At 40.8% G+C, this 24,840-nt stretch overlaps 1 protein-coding gene, 1 long non-coding RNA gene and 1 other non-coding gene across 9 annotated transcripts; all 3 read right to left on the bottom strand.

Annotated features, from left to right (window-relative positions):
- Window positions 1-1,523: 1,523 nt before the first annotated feature.
- Window positions 1,524-16,020, bottom strand: castor2 (cytosolic arginine sensor for mTORC1 subunit 2). 2 transcript variants are annotated; one of them, XM_076274786.1, is made up of 9 exons: window positions 15,621-16,020; window positions 12,595-12,665; window positions 11,646-11,839; window positions 4,899-5,031; window positions 3,717-3,840; window positions 3,308-3,418; window positions 2,989-3,071; window positions 2,712-2,806; window positions 1,524-2,442 (listed from the first exon to the last, which is right to left on the bottom strand). In XM_076274786.1, exons 1-9 carry the CDS (start codon window positions 15,731-15,733, stop codon window positions 2,377-2,379), a joined length of 990 nt encoding a protein of 329 aa, XP_076130901.1. In that variant the 5' UTR covers window positions 15,734-16,020; the 3' UTR covers window positions 1,524-2,376. The 2 variants fall into 2 exon arrangements, with proteins under 2 accessions (XP_076130901.1, XP_076130900.1); XM_076274785.1 differs by lacking the exon at window positions 15,621-16,020 and adding an exon at window positions 13,139-15,578.
- A 1,416-nt stretch (window positions 16,021-17,436) lies between these two features.
- On the bottom strand, window positions 17,437-21,414 carry LOC143112101 (uncharacterized). Of its 6 annotated transcripts, none has more exons than XR_012984672.1 (8): window positions 21,329-21,414; window positions 20,424-20,628; window positions 19,762-19,820; window positions 19,555-19,580; window positions 19,101-19,143; window positions 18,487-18,828; window positions 18,169-18,225; window positions 17,437-17,910 (listed from the first exon to the last, which is right to left on the bottom strand). It is a non-coding gene; the product is annotated as an uncharacterized LOC143112101 (long non-coding RNA). The 6 variants fall into 6 exon arrangements; XR_012984675.1 differs by having other exon boundaries at window positions 17,437-17,880; XR_012984673.1 differs by having other exon boundaries at window positions 18,559-18,828.
- LOC143112968 (small nucleolar RNA SNORA18) lies at window positions 19,262-19,397 on the bottom strand. Its single transcript, XR_012984829.1, has one exon. It is a non-coding gene; the product is annotated as a small nucleolar RNA SNORA18 (small nucleolar RNA).
- Window positions 21,415-24,840: the final 3,426 nt, after the last annotated feature.

Genomic DNA, 24,840 nt, shown 5'->3' with positions numbered 1-24,840 from the left:
ACGTCTTTATATAACAATAGTGAAATGTTTGAAATATCTTGTGAAAGATGTCCATAGACCAATGGTACTTTAGACAGAGCTTTCATGAGCCACTAGTTCCATTCAAAAAGGTGAAATACTTAGGTATAGATCTTAGGCAGCCATATTCTGAGCCAGTATGTAGTCTTGTGTATTTGCTGAGCTCTCAGGATCAGTACAACAAATCCCACTCTAGCAGCAAATTGCATCAGGTTACAACCAAAAGAAAACAAATACACAAAGCAACAGGCTTTCCAAGCCAAACACTACAGACTGATTTTTTTTCCAGAATTTTAATTGTCAGAAATGTCACCCTTTTCAAAGTTAACATTGATAAATACTAACAAATACATGGTTTCTGCTAATCCGAGCTAACAGAAGAGGAAAGCCTGTGTAAAACAAAACCCCGCTATGCTTAAGACCAACAGACGTAACACCTTCTTGAGATTCCTTCAAGGGCAATTTCCCCCATTTTTTTTTTTTACATCAGAACAGTAAGGTCTCTCAGACAGACCTTTCAATAAAGTGCAGACCAGTGGGGCTTGAAGGCCTAAACTAACGCCAGTGTCCATGACACAGGACTGAGACTAACATTCAACAAACAATCAGTCAACACCTCCACTCCTCTTTGCTAGTGTCACTAGCTTTCAAAGTTCAACAGTTGTGGTAAGGACTGGCAAGAGGCGAAACATAGTGTGGCACATTTTTTCCTAAAAACTAAGAAGGTGAGTAAACCAGTTTGTACAGTAAATTGCACTCTTTATGTAAGTAATGAATGGAACAGAAAATTAGTTAAATAAAAAAGCTTCATCATTCTAACACCAGTCAAAAAGCACTAAAAGTAAGCCATGTTAAAATAATTCTCCCACTCAAAAAAAAATAAAATAAAAAGCAATGCAGACAGAAATTGATTGTACCTGAATACAAAAAGTTAAATCTTAGCATTGCTAATTGGCAAGGAAGTGTGAAGCTCAGGCCTGCAACCTCACCTCCCCTGGCCCAGGACAGAGCCTCACCTTCCCACACAAATGATCACGCCGTGTGAACATAACAACAGAAGCTTATTCTACTCATGGTGACAACACACATACCAGGTTTCTGAGCTACGCACGTCACTGTGAGCAACCCAAAAGCATTGCCTTCAATTGCACTCAAGAAATGTTGGGCTTTAGACAAGGTGTCTGTTTAGGTCTAAAGTGTCTTGGCACTGAGAGAATCAAATTAAAGACGAAGAAGGGAAAAAAAGAAATCTCAGGAATTGCGGTGTACATTCTGTGCCCATCCATCCATGTGGAGGACCAATTACTAATACATTGTGGTTACAGAGGGGAAGGGAGGAGCAGTGGTGAAGAACACAGTGATGGAAATGATCCAGACTAAAGGAAGACTAAAGGCAGTCAGGGGCCCACGGACACCCTGGAGGGGGGTGTTCTTTGCAGTGTCTTGGGAGTAGGTGTGTGTCAAAGGGAGAAAAAAAAAAAAAAAAAAAAAAAAAATATATATATATATATATATATATATATATATATATATATATATATATATATATATATATATATATATATAAAAAAAAATATACAGGTCTGCCTCTCAGCAGGACTGATTAGCAAGGTAAAGTGGCATGTGATGACGGGTGGGGCAGAAGAGTATCGAACATGAGAGCGCGCGGGAACACACACTGCAGTCACGCTAGCTTGGGGGTCCATACTGAAGTGGATAGTGTTTAGGCAGGCAGTGGGATGGCTGCGGGAGGGAAGCAGCGGAGTGGATATTGGCACAGTAACTGTAAGCGGAACAGGGGAGGGCTAACGGCTCCCGCACACAGTTGCGTTCCGTCAACGCACGCCAGTGGGTGTTCCTGACGGTAGCTATGCAAATGACTTAAGGTATAACTAATTTGATTGGCTGGTGCGTCTGTTGTTCGCTTGTTCGTAATTTGATTGGTTGGTGCCGTCCGTCGGTGCAGCAACAGCTAAACTTCTCAACGCGAGCGACGGGAGCAACGCGACACAACGGACCCACAATTCAGTTCGGCAACGGATCACGTAAGCCCATGTAAAGTGAACGGGATGCGTCTCCAGCACTGCAACACACGCAACTGTGTGCGGGAGCCGTTACTGCTGATTGCGGAACTACAGCCAAACCCGCTATACCCACCATTGCCCTCCCACGACCACGACAACAACAACAACAACAGCAACAACAAAAAAAGACGCCCTCCCAAGGTTGCTCTAAATCCCCCACCCCGCGACCCACACACAGCAGACCAATGGTAAGCTCTTGGCACTTTTAAGAGTTTGAGATAATGAGAAATCGATGCTAGCAAGGACATGGTACTGTCATCCGTTCGCATGACCTTCAGTGTCCTGCACTCTCATTGGTCCTCAAGGCTCCGATCACACTCTGGATGTTCTCTTCTGGGACCTGAGAAAAGTCAGGTGGTTGAAGGTGAGGAAGGTACTACTCTCTTGCAAAAGCAAAATTACTGTAGCTGTTAATCGGTTTACCCTCCTTCATGAGAATGTATAAAATGCTAAATATACAGGTTTTGATGATGCATGTTTTATAACATTATAGAGCACTAAAATACATCCATTATGACATACAACCTTTAAACTTAAGTGTGGAGAGCATTTAAAAAATATTGGATGAGAAATTTTCTGGAGATGTAGAAGGGCTGACGTATTACTTACAAGGGCATGGTCAAACTTGAAAGTACTAATGTAGTAGGCTGGAATGTCGGCTGTTGCCAAAGGTTCAGATATCTGTGCAACTATACCACATTCATCTGAAACATGGCCACAGAAAAAACAGAAAAAACATTGAAATCATTTGAAATATTATGAGATACAATTTCTATAAAACCAGAGCCAAAGTTATTGCTTTGTTATTTTTCTAAAAACTAACAAAAACACACTTGCACAATGAGAAGAACCATCATAGTTCTTCCAAGTAATTATTTCTACTCACCAAATCCTAAAGGTTGACCTCCGATGCGGACCATTTTCCAAAGCTCTCCTGAAGCACTGGTAAAAAGGACATTGTTTGGAAACCTGGGAGAAGGAACAGAAGTGGAATTCATGTAATAGATTGAGCAAAGTTCTGACAATGGAAATGTATTGCCATGATGCGTAAACATTAATATGTCTCACCCCATCAAACATAATCACAGGGTTTTATTTACATTTTGTATATTTCAGTTCAATATAGACATGACATAATGAACATCTCTGGAACCACCATAGGCTTCTTAATGAACATGGCTGATGGATACTTCTATGACATTCACCTTCGAGTAGTCTGTTCATCCATTACGAGAGAGATGTAGCCTTCTATAAGGGAAAAGGAGAAGAATCGGATGTGTCCAGAATCGTCCCCAGATGCTCCTGACTCTTTCACCCTGGAAATGTCAAGCCCACAGGACCATCATCACATCATCATACAATGCCACCACCCTCACAGTCAATCATGGGCCAACACTTCACAAAAGAACCACTCAAGTTAGACTAACATCAGATATAACACAAAAGAAGCACTCAAGTTAGACTAACATCAGATACATTTTCTTGCTTAGCCTCCCTTCTCTGCTGAGTGTCCTTTCTCCCCAGCTCTCAGGCAGAGAGCATCGGTCTCAACTAATGGAGTGAGCAGATGGCTTGTGGTGGCTGCCATATGTGAAACAGGAGAGGGGTCCTTACCCGCCGGAGTAAAACATGACGTCCATGAGCAGGGTAGCCACGGAGGGCAGCGTGTCAGGGTCCAGGCTCGTCACACAAAACATGTTACTAGGGCTGGACAGGGGGTGAATGATGGGCCGTGGGACTGGAGAGAGAGGCCACACTGTCAGTCAGTCAGTCAGTCAGCATAAACACAATGTAGTGAAATACAAAACACTAATGTCAATGCATTTCCCCCTAAAATTCCTGAATTGTAGCAAATATGCCTTAACCAATATCCCGATTAACACTATCTAAGCATTTTCTCTGGAGCCATTACTGTAAGCCTGCTGTGAGACAAACAATCGTCACAATTGTTGACTAGACAGTCACATTCTTACAGTTTACTGACTGTAGGTCTAGAAAGGAAACCTGATCTCAATGTGTTGCTAAGACCGTTCTGTGGCACAAGGGGTTAAACTGGCCCAGACAGCCAACCTTTTAGGGGGGGACAAGAGATTTAACCACTATTCCCCTGCAAGGATTTACATGCTGCCTAGATTCCTTTGGCCTAAGCCAATTTTGATTTGAGCTACAGTAAGAGGCCATACCCAGATTTGCTGAGCTCAGTTAGAAAACGTTCCCAGCCCAGGACAGCAGTGAAAGGGGAAATGAGTGGCGTGATTACAGCTTAATGCACACGCAGATTAAACAACCTGTCTGCCCAAATGCTTCACTCGACTGGCCACAACCTGCAGCATTTGATTCAGTATGTCAGGGAAACTGCTTCAAATAAAGATGGGGCACTCAATTTGACAGGTAGCGAAATAAATTCAGTTGAGTAAAAAGGTTAGGACCCAGCTAGCTGCCTGTTAAGCTGCCTGTTCAAACTTCCCATCCCCCTATCCCGGTTTCCAGTCAAGAGTTCCACAACCTTCCAAATACCAGTTTAATCCCTGGTGACAACCATAAGGCAAGTCACAGTATTCACAGCCACTCTACTCACTGCACACACACTCTGCAAGACAGCACTACTATATAAGACCGATTACTCAACAACGATTAAAAGGTCAAAATGTTGCTTCACAACATGGGCTCAAATTACATTCATTCTTTCAGTTCATGGAATTAGATTTCTTGGATCCAGTATACACAAGCTGTACCTAATAAAGTCATAATATAGTTAGTCCAGTTAGCTTTCCCAAGGCATATAGGGACACTCACCAAGTTTTGGCTTGACAAAACCGTTTGTGACCCCAGTGCTGTTGGCGGCTACCGTTTCTCCATTCACAACCCGCAGAAGAGTGAACTCAGAGGACAACGTGTGCATGACCATGGGTAAATCTCGTTCTCGAACCTTAAGACAAAACACAAAAGCAGCGATTAGCACAGGCAGCTTTAGTGGTAATAATTCATTTTACGTACTCATATTAGAGATGTTCACAAGTAATTTTTTGGAAGTCCAAGTCAAGTATGGAGAAGAGTGAATGTCAAGCATTACAGTAGTGGTTCACTGAAGCTTGTTGCATTCTTGGTCTCACAGGAAATCCTATACATAAATGTATACTTCTAAACGCAGATGAGCTACAGACAAGTAGGTGACTTATTTCACTTCACACAAATAGCTCAATTATGTGTGAAACTTGAAAGCTTGTGGTGCAACTGTCCCAACCATCACATGGTGTCAGAGCGGTCTGTCTGACTGACTGAACACACAACTTAAAGTTATAATTCTAGTACACTGCTCTCGCTCGCACTCTCTAGGTAAAGGTCAGGGGGTAGACTAGGGTTGTCATTAAATGTAGACTGCAGTCAATGGGAGCAACATCTTGTGCATCATGTTTTCTTTTTTTCTCATTTCTTTTGTTCTGTAAGATCCATCATACTCGTCTTTAAATAGTAGGGGATTTTAGACTGAAATGGTGGAAGCCAATGCTGATGCACAACCAATGGTTATTATGTCCACCATCCACTTCCTGAATTTTTGGTCAACGATACCCGGGACACCGAAACACCGGGGCACATGAAATTTGGTGGGTATGTAGCCCCACTAGACTTTTACGGAAAAATTTCATTTGGTCCCCGGGGGCCACTCCCCCCCTGCGCTGGGCCCACATCAACCTAGCCCATAATCACTCATTTGTGATTTGCACCCCCCCCCCCCCGGTAAAAAATGAAAATGCAATATCATTCTGCTTTAATCGCCCCTCTCTTCAGTTAAGATGTTCAGAACTGCACCAAATTTTATGTGTATGATTAACCTGACATTCTCTGGGGATATGCCAAGTTTCGTAGAATTTCATCCATGGGGGGGGGGGGGGTCTAAAAAAATGTTATGTACAAAGTGACTTGTAGATGACCTGTAGATGGTGGTGCACACATATACACACGCACACACACACAGGCACGCACATACCATCTGTATCGGCAATTAGAACGGCCGATACATAATTACAAATAGGAGTACAGTAGGATTAAAGGAAAACCAAATATTCATCATAATAATTTGGCTGCACTTCCAGTATTGGCGTTACGTAGTCTTTGTCCACCAGATGGCGCATCGTTGCAGTGAGACGTAATTTTGTTGGAAGTGGGTTCTAAAGTGGGTTGGAAAGACTTCCTACAAGGACAAGACTATAGTTTACGGCAGAGAACGTCTAATAAGGGTAGGATGATTTCTGCATGACATGTAATTCCCATTTCTTCTTGAAGCTGAAATAAATCTGAGAATGTTTATCGGACATGCTTGGATTTTACTGTAGGTAGGCTACATTAATCTTAAATTATATCAATAGCCTAGGACATAGGTAAAATAATGTTACCATTAGCATTGGTTGAGTGATGGAGGCCAATTTGATTATTGATGTATGTGTAGAAAACCATAAATGCGGTTAAAGCTACCAAGCAAATTGATAAAAGCACTAATTGTATCTTTCGACTGTCATCTCATTTGCGTATGACCATAACCTAGGCTACTAACAGGAGCTAAGTGAGTTAGCCACAACACGTTCGCTACGTGATGTTTTTTTAATGGAAAATATACCTGAAAGATAACCTGTCTATGAAGCATCCTAAACACCGGGCTGGGACATTTCTGCTCAAAGTCTCAAAAAGCTTCTGAGTCAACGTTCATTCCCAAACACCCATATAGGCTACTTCAATCCTCTATTTTCAAAGGTGATTCAAGTAAGGAAAAGCATGGCTCAAAGTAAAGTAACTAGGACTGAAACTACATAAATTCGTCAAAGTGAATCATTTGTGTCAACTCGCCGCAATGTAGATGTATTAACGCACCCATGATGATCTACTGTACATCTCCATTTAAACCAAATGTTTTAGAGCGCACGTTGAGAGATGTATCCAGGGCAGGGCTGTAGGCTACCTACTAGGGGTGTAACGGTACACAGAAGTCACGGTTCGGTTCATACCTCGGTTCGGACATCACGGTTCGGTACGAGTTCGGTACAATGGAGGGAAAAGCAAAACAAAAATGCAGAAAGCATTTTTTTTATTGTGCATGTCTCAGGCTGTACCACCTAGTGTCATACAGTCTCTTCCCTGAGCTATCTGCAACAGCCTGAAGTGTGTAAGATGTAGGCTAAACAGTACAATAAGTACCCAGACTCCATCTGTAACTTGTAAACAAAATAAGACAATCAGCTATAAAACTGAAAATAGGCCTACAGCATCTCTTATTTCTGAAAGTGCAAATTACATAGAAAAATGATTTTTAAAAATCCACTTAAGCAAGACCTTCAACATCTGTGTTTAGTTGTATATGGAAGGGTCTACAATTTGCCTCAATATTTTTCATTGTGTGTAAAGAAATAATCTAGCCTACTAACTGTGAAAATATCTCACTATTTTGCCTTTTTTTAAAAAACGAAATTGCTCCTTTCATTTCATAAACAGACTACAACTAGAAGTCACGTGACTTTGCCCTTTGACGTTAACTCACCATACTAGCATGGTTTGTTTATTAGCCTGGTTAGCGTTGTCACTTTATTTTACTGTCTATGCACTTAACACTACCAGCTCCTCATGTGAGAAGTTACAAGTTACCCCAACATAAAGGTAATTACCACGCGATTTACATAGCTTTCTGTCATTACGAAATCATTTAATTTAAGCCATAGGTTTTGGCCCTATTTGTATGTGTATCCAAAGGCTGCTGAAGCGCAGGGGAAGTTTTTTTCCCCTCGTTTCAGTGATTGGTAGCCTACATCATCTGGGTGATGGCTTCGAATATGTGTAACATTTATTCCACTCACATACCCAATAACTGCTGAACAACGCTGACACACAGTTTCATCTTATCCACCACTCTTTCGCCTGTACTAACGTTACTGTAACTGAAGTTCTCAAACTTGCGATCTTAAATAGACCAGCGGATCCTCTAACTCTTGTGGGTCTAACCTTAGTGCTGCTAATGACTGACGGACTCGACTGACGACCTGACAAAAAAAAACATAGGCGCCAATCAGAGCTTCAGAGCTAAGGCGAGGCTACAGATTAGCGTTAGGTGTCGCTAAAGAACTCCCGTAACTCTCGCTACTTAACAGTATTGCGCATGACATTAATTAATCCGCACACGAGTTTTATGTATTTTTATACCGTGTATTCTCCGTGTAAATTCATGCACCGAACCGTGACGCCCGTACCGTTTCGGTTCAATACGAATACATGAACCGTTACACCCCTACTACCTACACATATTCTTTGCGATGGATGATTTAGTACCAACGTTACACCGGTCCGATACAGTTTTGCCTATGAGACGCTTTTTGTTTGTTCGAAGTGCGTGTTTAGGGTGTGAGAGGGGAGTCGATGTGCTTTGATTCCAGCTTGGTAGTTGTAGTCTATGCGATTAAAAAACACGTGTGTGTGAAGTATCCAAACAATGATAACGCTTTCATTATGGCTGCTTTAGCCACAGACCTTGAGCTACTGTAGCCTATACAGTGGATTGGGTTCCATTTAGAAGTGTCCACTTCATTTGCGCTTTCCGTGATTAGGCCTAACACAGCTGCGTGAAATGTACTGATATGCAATACTATTAACTTTTCGCCAAGAGGTGGCAGCTTAAGTCCGCTTGATACTGTAAGCCATTGGTTCCCAAAGAAGATTTTATTTGGGTCGCAAGCATAGCCTAGTGACCATTTATGTTGTGTAATAGGCCTAGCATAGGGCCTATCTTATAGTTTGTTAACAGTCACGGTTTTGTCATAACTCTATGCATTTTTGCATTTAGAATAGCTCTGAAACCGGGGGGCGAACACGTTGCAGGGATATCCAGTGCTTGGATATCTCAATCGCAAAAGTAAATTTGCAAAGCAATATTTCTATCAGGCGCCTACCATGGACTAGGCTGGGTGAACTCAGCCTGATCTGCCAGGGATTTCTTTTTTGATTTCTTAAAGGATTGGTCTGGCGAAAGCCAGACTAACCATGGACCTCATAGTTGCAAAATGCAAGGGAACATCAGCCTTTTATTTGCACAAACAATAACGGACGGTAGCTCTTCAACTTGGCCCGTTAAAATGTGTATGAACAGTCTAGCAACGCATTTCATGAGGGCCCTTTTGGACATATCAGTTATTTGCACCACTGGGTAAAACGGCATTTTGTTTTAGACTACTGGTATTTAATTTGTGCATTGACAATAAAGCTGAATATCATATGAACTAGATGACTAAACGTATGCATATGTAGAAGAAGAAACATTCACAAAAATCCATGACATGACCTCTCTTCTTGATAGCTGTTGAAAACTGCATGGAACTGACAGGGATTGTTTTGTTTAATAATAAATAAATAAATACATTATGCTGCTACCTTCTGCTTTTCCCAAATACAATGTAGCCTACAGGTGTACCTTTCATCAGTCCAGTTGCAATGGATGGAGTGTGATGAACTGCCCTACTTGTGATTGTTTAGAGATTTTAAAAGTTTTATAACAAGGCTACACATTTTTTGGCAAGTGCTACAAATCTATTCACCTTTGCAGCGCCAGTAGGCTACTTTGTGTGCGACCCGCACACACACATTCCAAACAAGCCTACACAAAAGTTTGAAGAGTGGGGGATGAAGTAGAAGATGGAGACAAATTCATTAAAATGATTTATTTTTGCGGAATGGACGTACAGGACTGAGCGGTGGTCATATTTTGTACCGCTATGCGGTACATCTAGTTTTCTAACTTATGGATGACAACAAAGTTCATATTACATAAGCCTGTGTTGTCAGTGGCATGATTATCTGTCTGATTCTCATGCAGACTACAACAGAACAAACTGCAATTACAGTGAAAGTGAGATCACTTTAAGTGCTTTCCCAAATAGCAAAGCTTTACTTCTAAAGGCTACACCACTACTTGAGCTTCATGTATCAACAACACAATGTTTTGATAGTTTAAATTCCTCACAGACAGTATCACACAGTGCAAGTTTCAGAATAGACTGCATAATTCTTTCTATGCCTTCCATGCAATGCAGCTTCATTTCGAAAGAGCATTATAACAGGAGATAGAGGCGAACCTCTTATTTCTCTTCTTAACCCACTGTGCCAAAACGCTATCTCCACATCTAATAACGATTGCGCCAGTGGTGTGTGTGTGTGTGTGTGTGCGTGTGATGTTTTATTCAAGGGCAGCCGACCTAAAATAACTACATTACTTTCTCATTCCAGATCAATGGAAAATAAACGATATCGACAACTACTGTTTTCTTGAGAACACAGCTAGCTCTGTGCACATATGATACCCAGATGAGGCAACAGTTGAACATGTGACAGTAGACGCTCCACTGCTCTTCACAAAATTTCTTTTTTTGTTGTTGCCTTGACAACGTGTGCATAAGGCGCAAACCACAGTGAGAAAAAAGAAGTAAAAAGATCCTTTGGGCTGGTTGAGTCAGCTGGAGAGTTATTTTCAGGCCCATTCTGAATGTTTGGGCTCAGTGTTCGGGCCAGACCCCTTTATTTATGTAAGCTCTCTGACGATGAGAATGAAAGTGCCTCAGACTGTGTGTGTGTGTGTGTGAGAGACTCCTGCAGCCTGGCCTCGGCCGATGTGCCGAGAGGCAGGTCATTTCCTCTCGCTAGCTAAAGCCCTGTGATTATTCCCAGGCTGGGAGCAGCTGGCCTGGAACATGAACAGTGTCATGAATGTTACCACGAATTCCAGCAAGAAGCTGATCCAGAGCTGATCCTCTTTACATAACTACCCCCCCACCCCACCCCCCAGATTACCATCGGATCGACATTTTATTTTCATAAACAGGCCCTGCTGCTCAGAGAGACTTTTGTGGTTCAAAGACAGAGCAGTGAAGGGACTCCACCTCTGGCAGAGAGGAAGGCTGGGGGTAGTGAACACCGCAAACAGGAGCAATCCACATAACAACATCAGGCACTAACAAAAGTTCACTTCTACCATCCTCAAAACTTTCCACATAAAATCATACGAATTTAACCATCTGCAACCACAAACAGGGCAATAATAAAACAGATTTACTCTCCAAAACTGTTTTGTTTATAATTAAATCTGCACTTTAACTCCAAGTGAGACTACTAAAATCTACCAAACTGATATAAAGACCGCCATTAAAACAATATGTGCTGCAAAATTAGACATTAACCTTAGTCATTTTCTACATGTAAGGCATTAAGCATAGCTTACCATTTTATACAGTGCTGTGCCTAAGACTTTGGCACCTGTGAAAACTGCTGCAATGCAAGGATGCAAAATCGAACTAATATTTGGTGCAATATCCCATTTTTTCTTTAAAACAGCATCAATTTGCCTATAGCAACAGTTTTGTGCAGTACTTTTCAGGAAGGTTGTGTCAAGAATTTTGAATAAATTCACACAGTTCTTGGTGGATGTAGACCATCTTGATTCTTTATGTTCTATTTGGGCAAACATGGATAAAAACATATTGTGACAACAAAAGTAAACTTCTGGGTGAGACTTACCAGGATGAAGTCCGTTTGGTAGGTAGACAACATGAACACAGAGATGTTGTGGTCGGCCAAAGGTGCTATCACAGACTTGGCAATTTTAGTCACTCCAATTGGCTGAGAACTGGTGGCACTGCCACCTCCAGACACCACATTGAGAGCCAACCACGTAGCCTCTGCAACACTAAGGTACTCCGACTGTGGCAGCTCTGAAAAACAGAATGAAAGGATGTCAGTGGAGTGGCACAGCAAACCTACAGTATGTGAAACTCCCATATCCTCAAGAGTCAAGGTCTGCAGCCTGTCAACATCATCAATGGTAGATCAACATTCAAGATGAAGATATATGTTATATACTAACATTCTGATTCATATTGCAGAGTAAATATTAGACCATGAATATTAGTAATAAATGAATTAGCTATTACCCAAATACTTTGTTTTAAATATTTGTCATGACCAATGATGACCGTACATAGAAGCTGTTCCAGTTTCAGAAGATTTTAGTCTGAAAATGACATTACAGTAGACACAACATCTTAAAATAAAAAGGAAAGTAAAGAGGTTCCATTACACAATGCTGTGCAGTTCCCCCATACAACAAGGGTGAAGCAAAGCTCTGCTCTAAAATCTTTCGTGTGAACTGAGGTGGTCATCAATCCGAACAAAAAAAAATAAAAAAAAATTAAACTTTCAACAATCCGTTCTGGAACTGCATCTATTTCGCAACCCCAGGCTTCATGTAGCCATGGTGACCAATCAGGGTCACCCTGGCAACCTGTGTGTAATGACATGGATTCACTCACTGAACCACAAAACTAAACCACTGATAGCATGCCCTCTGTTAACCTATAATGGAAAAGGGAGACCTGATGTGGCAATATGTGGTCAAATATTGGCAGAGAGTCAAGATGCAAGAACTTGCAAGGAATTGAGTAAAATTGCTCCTTATCCGAAACCTCACCTTTAAAGCCATCTTCATCAACGATTATGGTGTAATCCTCTGGGGTTTCTGTAAGACTAAAAAATTTACACCTGTAGAAAGAAGAGAGAAATTCAAATGAGGACCACATACATGAATTCTACACTTGAAAGACTGACACTCAATGATCTATAATTAAACTATTTTATTATAGATCAGAGGTTAGTCTGCTAAAAATATGGCTTACAGAATATTGGATCATGATGGGGAAAAACAACAGAGAGCAAAGAGGACTTTGATGCCCTTCCCTTGTGGCTGAGAACAGGTCAATCTTATCCCCCGCCACCTCATCTGCACTAACAGAGCAATCAACATAGCCACTGAACGAGCTATTCTGAAAACACAGCACATCTACATCTATTCTGAAAACACATCTGAGCACACAAACACATCACACAGCACTATCTTGAAGGATATTATTAATCTGCAATCATTTGAGCACATCTCAGTGAACAAACAAACAAATAATAATAATTAAAAAAAAACGCCTGATGGGGCTCTTTCATATCTCAGCTTGATCTCTCACCGCGGCCTAGCCCAAGTCATCTGATCAGCATGCAAACGTCCGCATGGCAGAAGTGGAGATGCAAACACTCCCTCTGGGTTCCACCTACACAAACACTCCTGAATGCAGCGTGCACACACACGCACACACACACCACAGCACAGCAGAGCAGAGCAGAGATGCCCAGCAGGCAGCTGCTGCTGACTCTCATGCGGATCGTAAAACCTGATCGTGAACTGGCCAAAAAACACTGCACAAGTATCCATATCTGTTGACCAGCACTTCACTAATTTCATTGTGAATACCTGCTGCTGGAGAAATACAGGGAAAAATATAATTTTGGTGATCAAGGTCTAACGTCTACTAAGGGTTAGAAATTATATCTTCTTTTTGAATGACACGGTGGTAAAATAGTACCATGTCAAATCACCAGACATTTCTTCATCTGGTTGTTGGTGGTGGACAATTCAGATTTCGGACAGGCCTCAAATGTCTTGCGCAAAAGTGCAAGGAAAATGTCTGCAGCTCAGCAGAGGGCTGATTCCACTTTGTGAATACTGCACTGGCAGAGAGACTCACTCACGCGCTGCATTCAACCTTGTCACCCATTTTAAATGTGCTCACTATCATTCTCACTGGAGTGAGTATGTGGATGAGGATGAGGACGGCCTGAAGTCAGTCAGTACCCATCTGATTTACTTTCAACCAAGTTTATAAAAAGAAAAAAAGTTTAGTTGCAACACCCCACTCGATAGCAATGGTATTGTCTTCTGTTTAGCTGACTGTGAAACATCATTGTGGAATTGACTGCGAGCCACTACAAAAAAACTAAGAAGGCCATCAATGTTTTGAACAGCAAGCAATGTTCATGACACACGCCCCTCCCCCTCCCTCATGTTCTGTTTACAGCTGTTGTTCACATTCTACAGGGATATGAGACACTTCACACAGAAACACTAAATAAGTTAATGTGAGGCAATGTGATCTGTACAGAGAGCACCTTAATTATATAAGTGAGGAAGCAAAAGCTGCTATTGTGTGATCATCCAGCATGACAAAATGGTCATCCATTCGAGCATATTTCCACTAAAATAAATAAAACATGGCTTCTGCACACAACACCAGTGGGAACTAGCAGTGTACATCAACACCCATACTGTAATGTGTGGATTTTCACAAATGCTACATCAAATCAACTGAATCATTTATAGACACTCCATAACCTTTTGCATTGTATCCTGTATGGATTAAGACTTTTTGATGTGACTATTGATCTTAAATGATGATGCATTGCCCACTGAAAACAGATCATCTAAAGGCACATAACCACATCTGTGTGACTTCAATCAGCCGCAAGACTCAACTGCCAAACTGTGGAACACAGAAGTATCATCAGCATGCATTACAAATATGAGACAGATTATAACAGTTGCACTGGGTTTCTGTCTAGAACAGATCCCCCATTACAGGAAATACTGCACATCATGGACCTCGAGTCTTTAATTAACCATGACAAACATTCTTCAAGTAAATTGTGTGGTCACCTTACATGTCAATAACAGAAAACAGTAGGGTGACCTCATGTACACCCTTAAAGACTGTAGAGGTTTTGCAATGCAGATTATGAATTGCCTTCTTGACATGTAGCCACTAGCTGTCAACTGTAATCATGGTCTGCATAAAGGCATAAGCTAAGTACAATCCTTGATGATTTTGGAAAATACTTTTTACACATTTAAAGCTCCTCTCAATCGAATCAGACAAGAACGTGTTCAGTAGGATACTGCATAGAACGTCTGACAGATGAGTTAACAAAGACTAAATAACTATGAAAACAGTCAGTATAGGCCTAGGCCTGAGCTAGGTGACTTGGGGAGAAACTTTTACAGTGTTTATCTCGCTGGACTAATGCCTTTCTGTATAGTCTCCAGACAATTCAGACACTCAGAATAAGCAAAATGACTCGTTAATCTTTGGACCACAAACGCAAATCATATAGGTCAGACATGTCTTTGTAAGACAGGAGCTATTGCCGTGTATAATCGCTGCAACATCGAGGATGAGAGTCGACATCGCGGACTGCGTAAGGTCTCACGCAGCCGGTTCAATTTTAATTTAAAGCAACCACACCATGCAATTTTACTGCTACGAGAAAAACAACCAGACAGGCATAAAACACACACGCCCCTTTCTCGTCGAAAGAAATGCAAAAGAGAGAGACACTGCAGCCTACCAACTACATGCACATACAAATGTGTAGTTTTACCATACTGTTAGAGTTTAAAAGCTACGAGTACTCGGTTTTAAATAGGCCTAAATGTGGGGGGAAAACAGTTAAATTCCATATGAAAACTACATTGCTTTAGGCGTTACGTAGCTACGCATACTTCTAATCCGACCCTTCAGTAGTTTGATCATGGCACCAAATACAAAATTTAGAGTACATTAGTTATCTCTATAGGTCTACTTGCAATTTGCATTGTTCGCAAATAAAGCTACTTACCTTGTTTTAGAGGGCAGGAAGGCGAGTTTGATTAATCCGTGGGTGCAAATCTGGATGCCTTCCTTAGCTATACTGGCTACTTTCAAGCTATGTTCTAAAATGTGCAACTCCATCTTTTGCGTCTTCTCATTTGTGGAACATCTAAAATATAAATGTAAGATCCTATTTTAAAATGAATGAATAAATAAATAAATAAATAATACTCGAATATGCGAAGCTAGGGAAAAACCCTGAAACGTAGATAGAAGAGATCGGGGGTGCAAAGGAAAAGTTACCCACTAAAGGAAAGGAGACAGAGAAAAGCAGGGTGAAATAAAAGAAAGCACAATGAGGTAAACGGGAAGGGAGAAAAGAGAGGTCTGTCGGCCCCCGTGTTTCCACTCCGACAGAGATTGGAATGGTCCAGCAGCTGGTAACAGTGAAACAAACAACTTGCCACTCAAACTAGTGGGCGGACCTTCGTGTTTGTTGGGACTTGTAGTTTAATTGAGTTATGATGTCATTGAAGCAAGCTAAAACGTACTTTCTTACTTTCAAGGTAGCTACTTCACGCTCGTCTGCGGGCCTTTAACAAAGAACCTATCATCTGATTTAATCAATGTAGTTGGAATACACAATGATGCAATGATGGGCCAAGGCAAGATAAACCTGATGAGAAATTCGTGATGAAAACCATTGTATTTCTCTTACAACCATTGTAAGAGAAATACAATGGTTGAGTACAATGTCTGTCTGCATTCAGCATGTCTGTTTCAAATGCACGTCAATTACTAATATTCTGATAAAGTAACATTGTGTCTATTCTAGTTTCTCTAAAGGCCATTGCTCTTCACAACATTGTGGCAACATACCAAATTAGACAACTTGTGTCTGTCTCCAGCAATTCTCTACAATGTGTGTGTAGCCTATTTAATATTCTGCTTTTGGGGTTAATTATTCACAAAGGCAAGCAAGCAATATCCTGAGTGCAGAAGGTCACATAACAAGCCTTTCGTCAGCAACTGATTAAGATATGTTTGGTCAATGGATACATTTTCCTATTTTTCATTTATTCTAATCAACTTATCCACTTTGGTAACAATCATGTACTTCCAATTTGCCAAGACAATCAGCATTAAGTCCATCAATATGTTCCTTCTGAAGCCATTGAACATTTTGACTTGCATGCATCTTCAGAGACCACTGTATTTCTGTAGTAGGTGTTATTTAGATAAGTATAAACACATGTTCACTTTTCTATTGCCCAACTTATAACATTTGCTAGAACACCAGTGATGCATGACAAGAGTTGCTGGAGGCAGTTAAACAAATGTTTGTTTCTAGCATGAAGAATGACAACTTATTTTATATTGGGTCCACAAGGCCAACTACAGTGATGAGACATCATTTGTGTGGTAATCTTGTGTTTGAGAGATCATTTAAATACATTACAACCAGCACCTGCATAAAAACCTTAGCAAAGCTTAACCCGATGATATTAGCTGCCAACAAGTTCAGGTTGACATCAAATGAGGATCTTAAGTGAATGCGGAGTTCACTGAGGGGGATCCTTTAATCTCTTTCCTATGACCCATATATGAAATCCTGAGAACCACTGAATTTGGCAGAGATCACCTAAAAGAAACAGCGCAGGAACAAATTCTCATTGTGCAGGCAGCTAGACCAAGCCGGCACTTCTAAATGTACCATGTGGACTAGCTCATGCATTGACAACAGGTCCAAAAGGCCTACGCAAGCGTAGGTTAATTTCAGTGCCTTTGAGCTGAAAGTAAGAACATGGTCATCCAAGAAGTCAAGTGAAGAGTCAGACAACAGCTGAGTGAGCAGAGTTTAATTTCAAATGATAAACACCGACAAACTCTGGGTCTCACCAACATTACAATACAAGACTGATGAATAATATATATATTTCCACACACACACACACACACCTCAGTGCTACTCAAATATACTTTCCATTCCAATGTTCCTTTATTTATTAACAACTAATCATCCAGGTATACTTGCATGGCATCCATGTTAAAGACTTGGTCAGCCACTGGATCCCATGTTGCCTCAAAGACTCAATATGCACAAATTATAAACAATCAAGTTTTGCAGACAGCCCTAAACATTCTGAAAGGGTACAGTGGGTAGATGTTGCAACATAACATGACTGTAAAGAACTAGGTATGAGAATTTCAGGGTGGAAATGACACAACTGGCTCTGACTGGGTTTCTGGTTGCATCTAGTCCATCCAGGTTAGGAATCAAAGTTCCACTTGAGTAAAAAAAAAAAAAAAAAGTTGATCTGAAATTAAGGAAAACAATTTAGAGAAGGCATATACCACATACCACTGCTGCAAGATCTTTAAACTAGCATAACACCAACATAAATAATATTGAGAAATATGCATGTTGCCACTGGGACAACAGGTTTAGTACATACAAAACCTGCACATGTCTCATGCAGCATCAATATAGGACCAACGCGTTAAGGATCGCCTGAATAGCACCATGGCTGACCCCCTTTGAAAGTGATCCATTGTACAAAAGGTAATTTGCTCACCTTTCCGTAAACATCAAGAAGCCCAGATCCCAGGAAGGACATACAAACCAGCAACACCTAAACAGGGTTAAAGGGAAATATTAGAGCTCATCAAGGCTCCACAAGAAGCTCAAAGTGAACTTTTAATCACTGTTTCCTGCAAGTCATTCAAGCAACAGACTGGAATGGCTCACTGGAATGGGGTTTACTTTATGGTCAAGTCCACAGCAAATTAGGAACAGTGCTTCCTAAAAGCCTTGGTATATGACCAACTGACAGAAGTCATTTGAACACAAATACGTAATTTAAGAAAAAGTAGCCAAAATTAATATATATGACTATGGTGCTGGTGGTGGCTGAGCTGGATATGCAGCAAAACCCTGACACTGCTCCACTGGTGGCCTCACATACCACTACTCCAAGCCAGGCTGCAGGGTCACTCATGGAAGATCAATCAGAGGGATGTATGTACGTCTCAGCAGAGTTCTAGGCAGATGCCTGAAGCGCAGACACACCAAGTGCAGTAGGAGCGCTGTGCACTACCCAGTACAGAGGCTACAGCAAGGAGCAAGGACTTTTGGAACAGCTGGGGTCAGTCAGTGGAGTTTATTTTTTGATAAGATTTAAAAACTTACGTCGACTTCCGACGACCTCCAGATTCTCAGTGCGAATCTATTGCTGCTACAAAGAGGGCAAAAAGAGAAAGTTTGAGGTCTAACTGATTGGCAACACACAAGATTGATGCAGCAATATATTTAAGGAAAGTGTAGGCATAGTGACATGGATCCCCAAGTAAAGCAAACTCAGAAACCATTACAGCACATGCCAAATGCTCTTGCACTGCTAAATGAACAATCCAGCCAGATACACAACTGGATGCAGATACAACAGTGCTTAGCAGGAGAATAGAAAATGCATTGCCACAAACAGGAAATAGCCAAGGCCAATCTTACCAGGAAGTAGGCAGCACCCTCTGCTGGTCACTCAAGCTCATACCTGTAACAATCACAGAGGGAGTCAAGACTCAAGGGGCAATGATAGGAAACCATATTCGACACATTTACATGTATGTTTATGTAGAAGCTTTTTTTTTTTTTTTTTTTTTTATGTAAAAGCTTGTCCTGCAGTTTTTTTGCCCACAAGGTTGATTGTAACAACTATGGGACTATGGGTTACCACAGATGTTTATGTTCGAGGCGTTTCCAACGATAAGACCCTACAGAGAGGGGTCCATCGGGATAGACCTCGGCTTCATTTCTAGAAATTACAATAATGGCAACCACCACAAGGCGATTGTGTTCAAAATATTTTATAGGTGGCATGGTGCAAATTTAGTTAATCCCCACTGTTTTACCATCATTACCAGTACTCTACTACTTCTCCCTAAGTAGTAATGCATTTACCCACCTTTTCAAGAAACTTCTCCAACATGCCTGTGAAGACACATTACACAACATTAAAAAATGCATCAAATTCCTCTTGGCTTAAATTACAAATCAATTGGAGAATATTCAGGATACACTTGTTGTCTGTCACACTAGTCAGAGCAGTTGAACATAATAATCATCATTTATCTCAGTGGCAACAAATCTGGCATCATGTGAAAGTACTTACATTTGCAAAGTTGGTAAGGACTTTCTCAATTTGTCCTCAAAGTAGCCATGTCCTCACACCTGAGACACAAATCAAGTCATGATATGACTGCCTAAACTAAGCACTGTAACAGCCATTAAAAGTACAGAGCATACATGGCGTGTTGGTTCTCATAAGTAACACTGTTATGACTTACGCACAACAGTGGGTTGCAAGAGAACACTCAATTCTATTAGCACTGCATCCAGTCTCCCAGCCTACAAACAAGACCCTGACTGGTGCGGTGCTGCTATGCTGGAGATACAAAGATGCCCAAATGAAGCCTTCAAGTGCAATTGGAAATATTGCAATTATGCGAATGTGCAAAAGTGGGTAAACTTGATTTATGGTTCAACTGTAGTTCATATGGACTTGGTGATCAAGCGATTTAGTGAACTTTCAGCTGTCATTATTGCAATCTGTCCATATCATATAAGAACGATATTCAAAGCAAACATGCTTAAATGAGTAGCCCATCACAAGCCTAAATCTTTCTCACTTGACTCATTTCATTTGAGCTTCATAGTCAGGCAGACACCAGAAAAAACACTTGCCATTTTGTTAAATGCTCCGAGCAAGACTTGTGATTTCTAACGTTTCACTTGGAAATCCAGACTTTGACGAGCACAAGGCAGCATGATTACCTGGAGGAGGCGTTTGCTGTTTGCAGACATACTTCTGAGCAGGTTCAATCACTTGGTCACAAACGTAATCATATTTGAAGAGGCTCCAGGGTCGCCAATGAAACTATTTTCATGACGCTGCGCTCTGGACAGCACGAGGGTACAGCGTGGTAGAGGCCATGAGATAAGCCATGGCTTTACTTTAAGGCCTTGCATGAAAAAGATCCTGAAATGTAAAACGTAAACAACGTTACAGTAAAACTGTAAAGATACATGTCCACTCTTCACTTGAAGTAAAGCATTAACAGTTACATTCAAGCTATTAACGCAATTAGAACAAGTTAACGTTAGCCACCAGAGCTAACAGGCCTAACAGGCCAATTTAGCATCGCCTAGCGTTGCATTTGCGGGAAACTGGAAAAGGTTGTTTCAGGCCTCATTGTCACCACTACAATGATGTGTAGCAATGAAAGCAAACCTGAGCATAATCTAGCCATGCGCCATACGTGGTATTTACTACAAAATGCCACGTTTCAACTAGTTGAATGCATGGCACCGCTCATCGACACCATTCAGGCTTTGTGTTCAACTTTAGTTAACGTTATAGTTAGCCACAGTACAGCCGATATAAACACCTGCTAACGTTAGTTAACTTTACCTGTTTACTAGCGAACACAATGCTCCGACAAATAAAACCAAGACAGACACTTTTTAAAACGTTGTGGCAACTCGCCATGAATTCTGCTAACAGCGAGCTAGCTAGCCGAGTTGTGCGATAATAACCCATGTGGCTTTCACAATTTACCAAAGTATGAGTGGAATAAATGAATCTGCACTGGTTTAACACATCATATGGTAAAACAATTTAACGTCATCTAAAGTTGTGATGCTAAAAAACGACTAAATATCAAAGCTCAATAGCTCACCTTTTCCTCAGCTCCAATTGAGGCTCCTTACTCTTGCAAAGGCCACGAGAATGAGACATGGAAGGAATTACGTCCAGTTTTTATAGTGCGACCATGTGCGACACGTTTTGGCAGTTTACGGCACTTGTAGATTCACCAACCACACATCACAGATGCACTCTGGATCCACCAACCACCACCACACCCTTATTAGACCCGACCACACATTATAATCCGGGCCCGGTCATTTTTGACACTATACACAATTATATCCCGTTTCGGCCACTGCAAGAAATACATTCACATTTTAATTCAGATTTGAATGTATGGTCATTGGTTGCTTAGTTGTCAGAGGAAAAGGAAAAAGGAAAAGAGAAGTTGTCTTCAGTCATGTCAAGTTTCCGACATTGTTCGGTATTTTTAAAAGACCAAAACACACTGATTTAATTTAACCCTTGTTAAATTAAATCAGTGTTCATATTTTTGTTACACATCAGATGTTCCCGGGTCTGGTGGACTCACACTACTTTAAATCAATAAAGCCATGTATGTAAAAATAAGGCTACTTAATGTTTACTTTAGCTCAATCACTAATGATATACATACATTATGGTTCATATTTTCCATTTACGTCTGTGAGATCACATTATGATTATATGATAATTTTCGTTTTTTTCTGAGAAAATTAATAAATTCCATTATTTAAAAAATCAGACCAGGTGCATAGACTGTATATCTATACAGTCTATGGGTGAAAGTGATTGAAATGTAAAAAAAATTGTAACGTTGTGTGGGAATAGTAGCCGTGCAGAAAGACAACATTCCCACACATAGGGGGTGTACCAGAGGTGTAGGCCTACCGTGTGCAGTCATTGAAAATGAGCTATTTTTTATGTTCTTCGCCAGGCCAGTTAGAAGCAATAATAAATAGCATATTTTTTTCTTTTAGCAAACAATTAAAACGGGTCCCACAGACCCGAACACCTTAAAAAGGTTAATATAGTAGTACACCTTCAGTTATTTAATGAATAGACGTAGGCCTATCTAAAGTGGCCAGAGAGGGTTCAAGCGCGATCTTTGCTTATTCATATCAGACATGCGGTTCTTCAGACATCTATAGAACCTGCGCAGACAGCGCGAGACATAACGTTCAGTGTTTTCAAGGTCAAAGAAACATTAAAAAGAACGCATAATATTAGCTAATTTCAACTCTGAAACTATTAAAATGGGAATTATTTCAGGCAGGTTTGCAAGGCAAACAGATGAGGAGCAATATAGATTTTTGTCTGCTGTGGCATCGTCTTTACGCCTTGGTTGGTTAGGGACCGATGACAAGGAGAGGGTATGTAGTTTGATGCCATATGTGTGACTTGTAGCAGCGACATATTAGTGTGGATAGCAGCTAGCTGCTACCTTAAAGTTGACATCACATTGATACTGAACTGATTAAGCTAGTTAATAAAGGTAATTTAGCTTTTCAAGCGTAACTATCGTTACCGTTGATTTCAGCGTCCTGGTTTTCCAACTAAATGTTTACATAATGTTCTGCTGTTTTAGCATGAATGATATAGATACCAAACGTTAACGGTTAACGTTAGCAGCTAGCTGCTACTCCCAAAATCCAGCATGTTGGTACATGGCCAAGGTCGTTAATGTGTAATGCCAGAGAATGTCTAATAAGGGGAGAACTGCCACTCTCGGAAAACTTCCGGTTTCTAAACTGTTCTGAACTGGTTGCAGTTCCTTCTGTGGTTCCACATGAGGGCGCTCGTCCACGAGTGCAGAATGCATGGAGGTCTATGGAGCTGTACCCCTCAAAATCCACTTTTCTCGGGATATAATTTTTTTCCAAGTAATTTGAATATTGTTTTCGAAAGGGGAGGCAAAGAAAATACACTTGGTTGAGTATTATATTTTTTAACGTCACTTAATTGTTCTAAAAAGCCTTTCAAACGTGTCAATGACGTCATTCATTAGCACAATGCTAGCGTGTTATGGGCAACAACGACCCAACCTGTAAGAAATCAAAAGGACATAAGTACTCGTTCATTCAACTTTTGACCTATAACCCATGTTGAAGTTATACAAACTACAATCAAATCTGAGATTTGTCAACGACAATCAGGTGAAAGAGGCAAATTTAGCCGTCTAGCTCCATTGACTCCCATTCATTCTGCACTCATGGCGATCGCCCCCAGTGGAACTCTGGTGGAACTGCAACCAAAATTCGGTACAATGGGACTTAATACGGAGTGGCAAGGCTCTCCGTAGACGGGCTCTGGTAATGCTATAGAGTGTGCAAGTGACGCCACTTCCACTTGCCTCCATGGGACCTATCTTTCAAAAAATTTTGAACGCCAGTCTATGGCGAAAAAGAAATTATTTTCTGGTCCCGGTTGACTTGTGCCTTGAATTACCCATATGATGTTTGTCAATTTTAAAGACAATTTTTCATGTAAAGACATTTGCAGTTTGTTTCGTAACTATTGAATTACAACATTGTGAAAGATCGTAATTCCAACGACTACAAACCCATCAGTCGCGCTAGTGACGTTAGCTCATTCACAGCCACACTAGATGTACAAGCATACCAGCAACAGGTCTTATTGGTCAATTGGGCTTTCCTTGCCGATGAAAATACCATGAGTCAGAGGATTAAACACATCAGGTAAGTTGTATTCGTCCATAGACTGTACATTACATACTGTTAAGTGACAGCAGGCAGCAAGATGCAACCATTAACTAGCATAACAGCTATCAGCTAGCTTCTAATCTTATCGTTTCATTACGTTGGTGACGTACATCGTTCGAGACGAGAGATGTAGTCCACTGAGCGGATTCGTACAAAACCAACATAACTTTTGAAGTCTATCGAACAACAGTACTTTCTTGACGTGAAAAATTATCTTTTAAATTCACACACATCATATGTGAAATTCGTGGCACAATTCAAACTGGACCAAAAAATAATTGTTATCTCTCCATTAACTCCCGTTCATATTTTTTTAAAAGACAGGTCCCTTGTAGCGGAAGTAAAACGGAAGTCACTGGCACACTCTATAGGGAGGGAAAGTAATCTCATCGCCATCTAGTGGTTGCATTCCTAGAGTTTAGCGGAGGGGATGGGATTTTTTTTTAGAAAAAATATATCTCGGTGCACATTGGGATCTTAATTTAATGCCTTCCATATGTTAGGCACTGGGGTCACCTCTATTGCTTCAAGTGGTCATACCTTATTTTTAGGATCAGTTGAATTGTTTTGAGTTTTTGTCGTAACATGGTGATAACAAACTACAGTTGCATGTGACGTCACAGGTTTGGGCGCTTAATCTCTAACTGATCAATACGGCAATTTGCTTAACTGGCTTACATATTTTTGTAATAACGGAAGGTGATGTAAACCGCGTGGTGATAACCTTTATGTCTAGATAACTGGTGTTGTGCTTCTACTCACATGAAGAGCTGGCAGTAAGTGTTAAGTGGCAATGCTAACCAGGCTAATAAACAAACCATGCTACCGTGAGTAATGTCGA

The sequence above is a fragment of the Alosa pseudoharengus genome, unplaced genomic scaffold (assembly GCF_046254945.1).
Source record: "Alosa pseudoharengus isolate Yale_2024_CS ecotype anadromous, Long Island Sound unplaced genomic scaffold, YU_APseudo_1.1 YU_APseudo_1.1_scf_8, whole genome shotgun sequence".
NCBI lineage: Eukaryota > Metazoa > Chordata > Actinopteri > Clupeiformes > Clupeidae > Alosa > Alosa pseudoharengus.
The sequence above is the reverse complement of the archived record's forward strand: the minus strand, read 5'-3'. Positions and strand labels throughout refer to the sequence as shown.

Coding starts and splice junctions, on each gene's coding strand:
- castor2 (XM_076274785.1), bottom strand. CDS start 13,413: ATGAAATTAGTGAAGTGCTGGTCAACAGATATGGATACTTGTGCAGTG. Junction 5,032..11,645: donor ACCAAACGGACTTCATCCTG/GTAAGTCTCACC, acceptor TTTTGTCTTAAG/GTTCGAGAACGAGATTTACC. Junction 3,419..3,716: donor GTCATGTTTTACTCCGGCGG/GTAAGGACCCCT, acceptor TGACATTTCCAG/GGTGAAAGAGTCAGGAGCAT.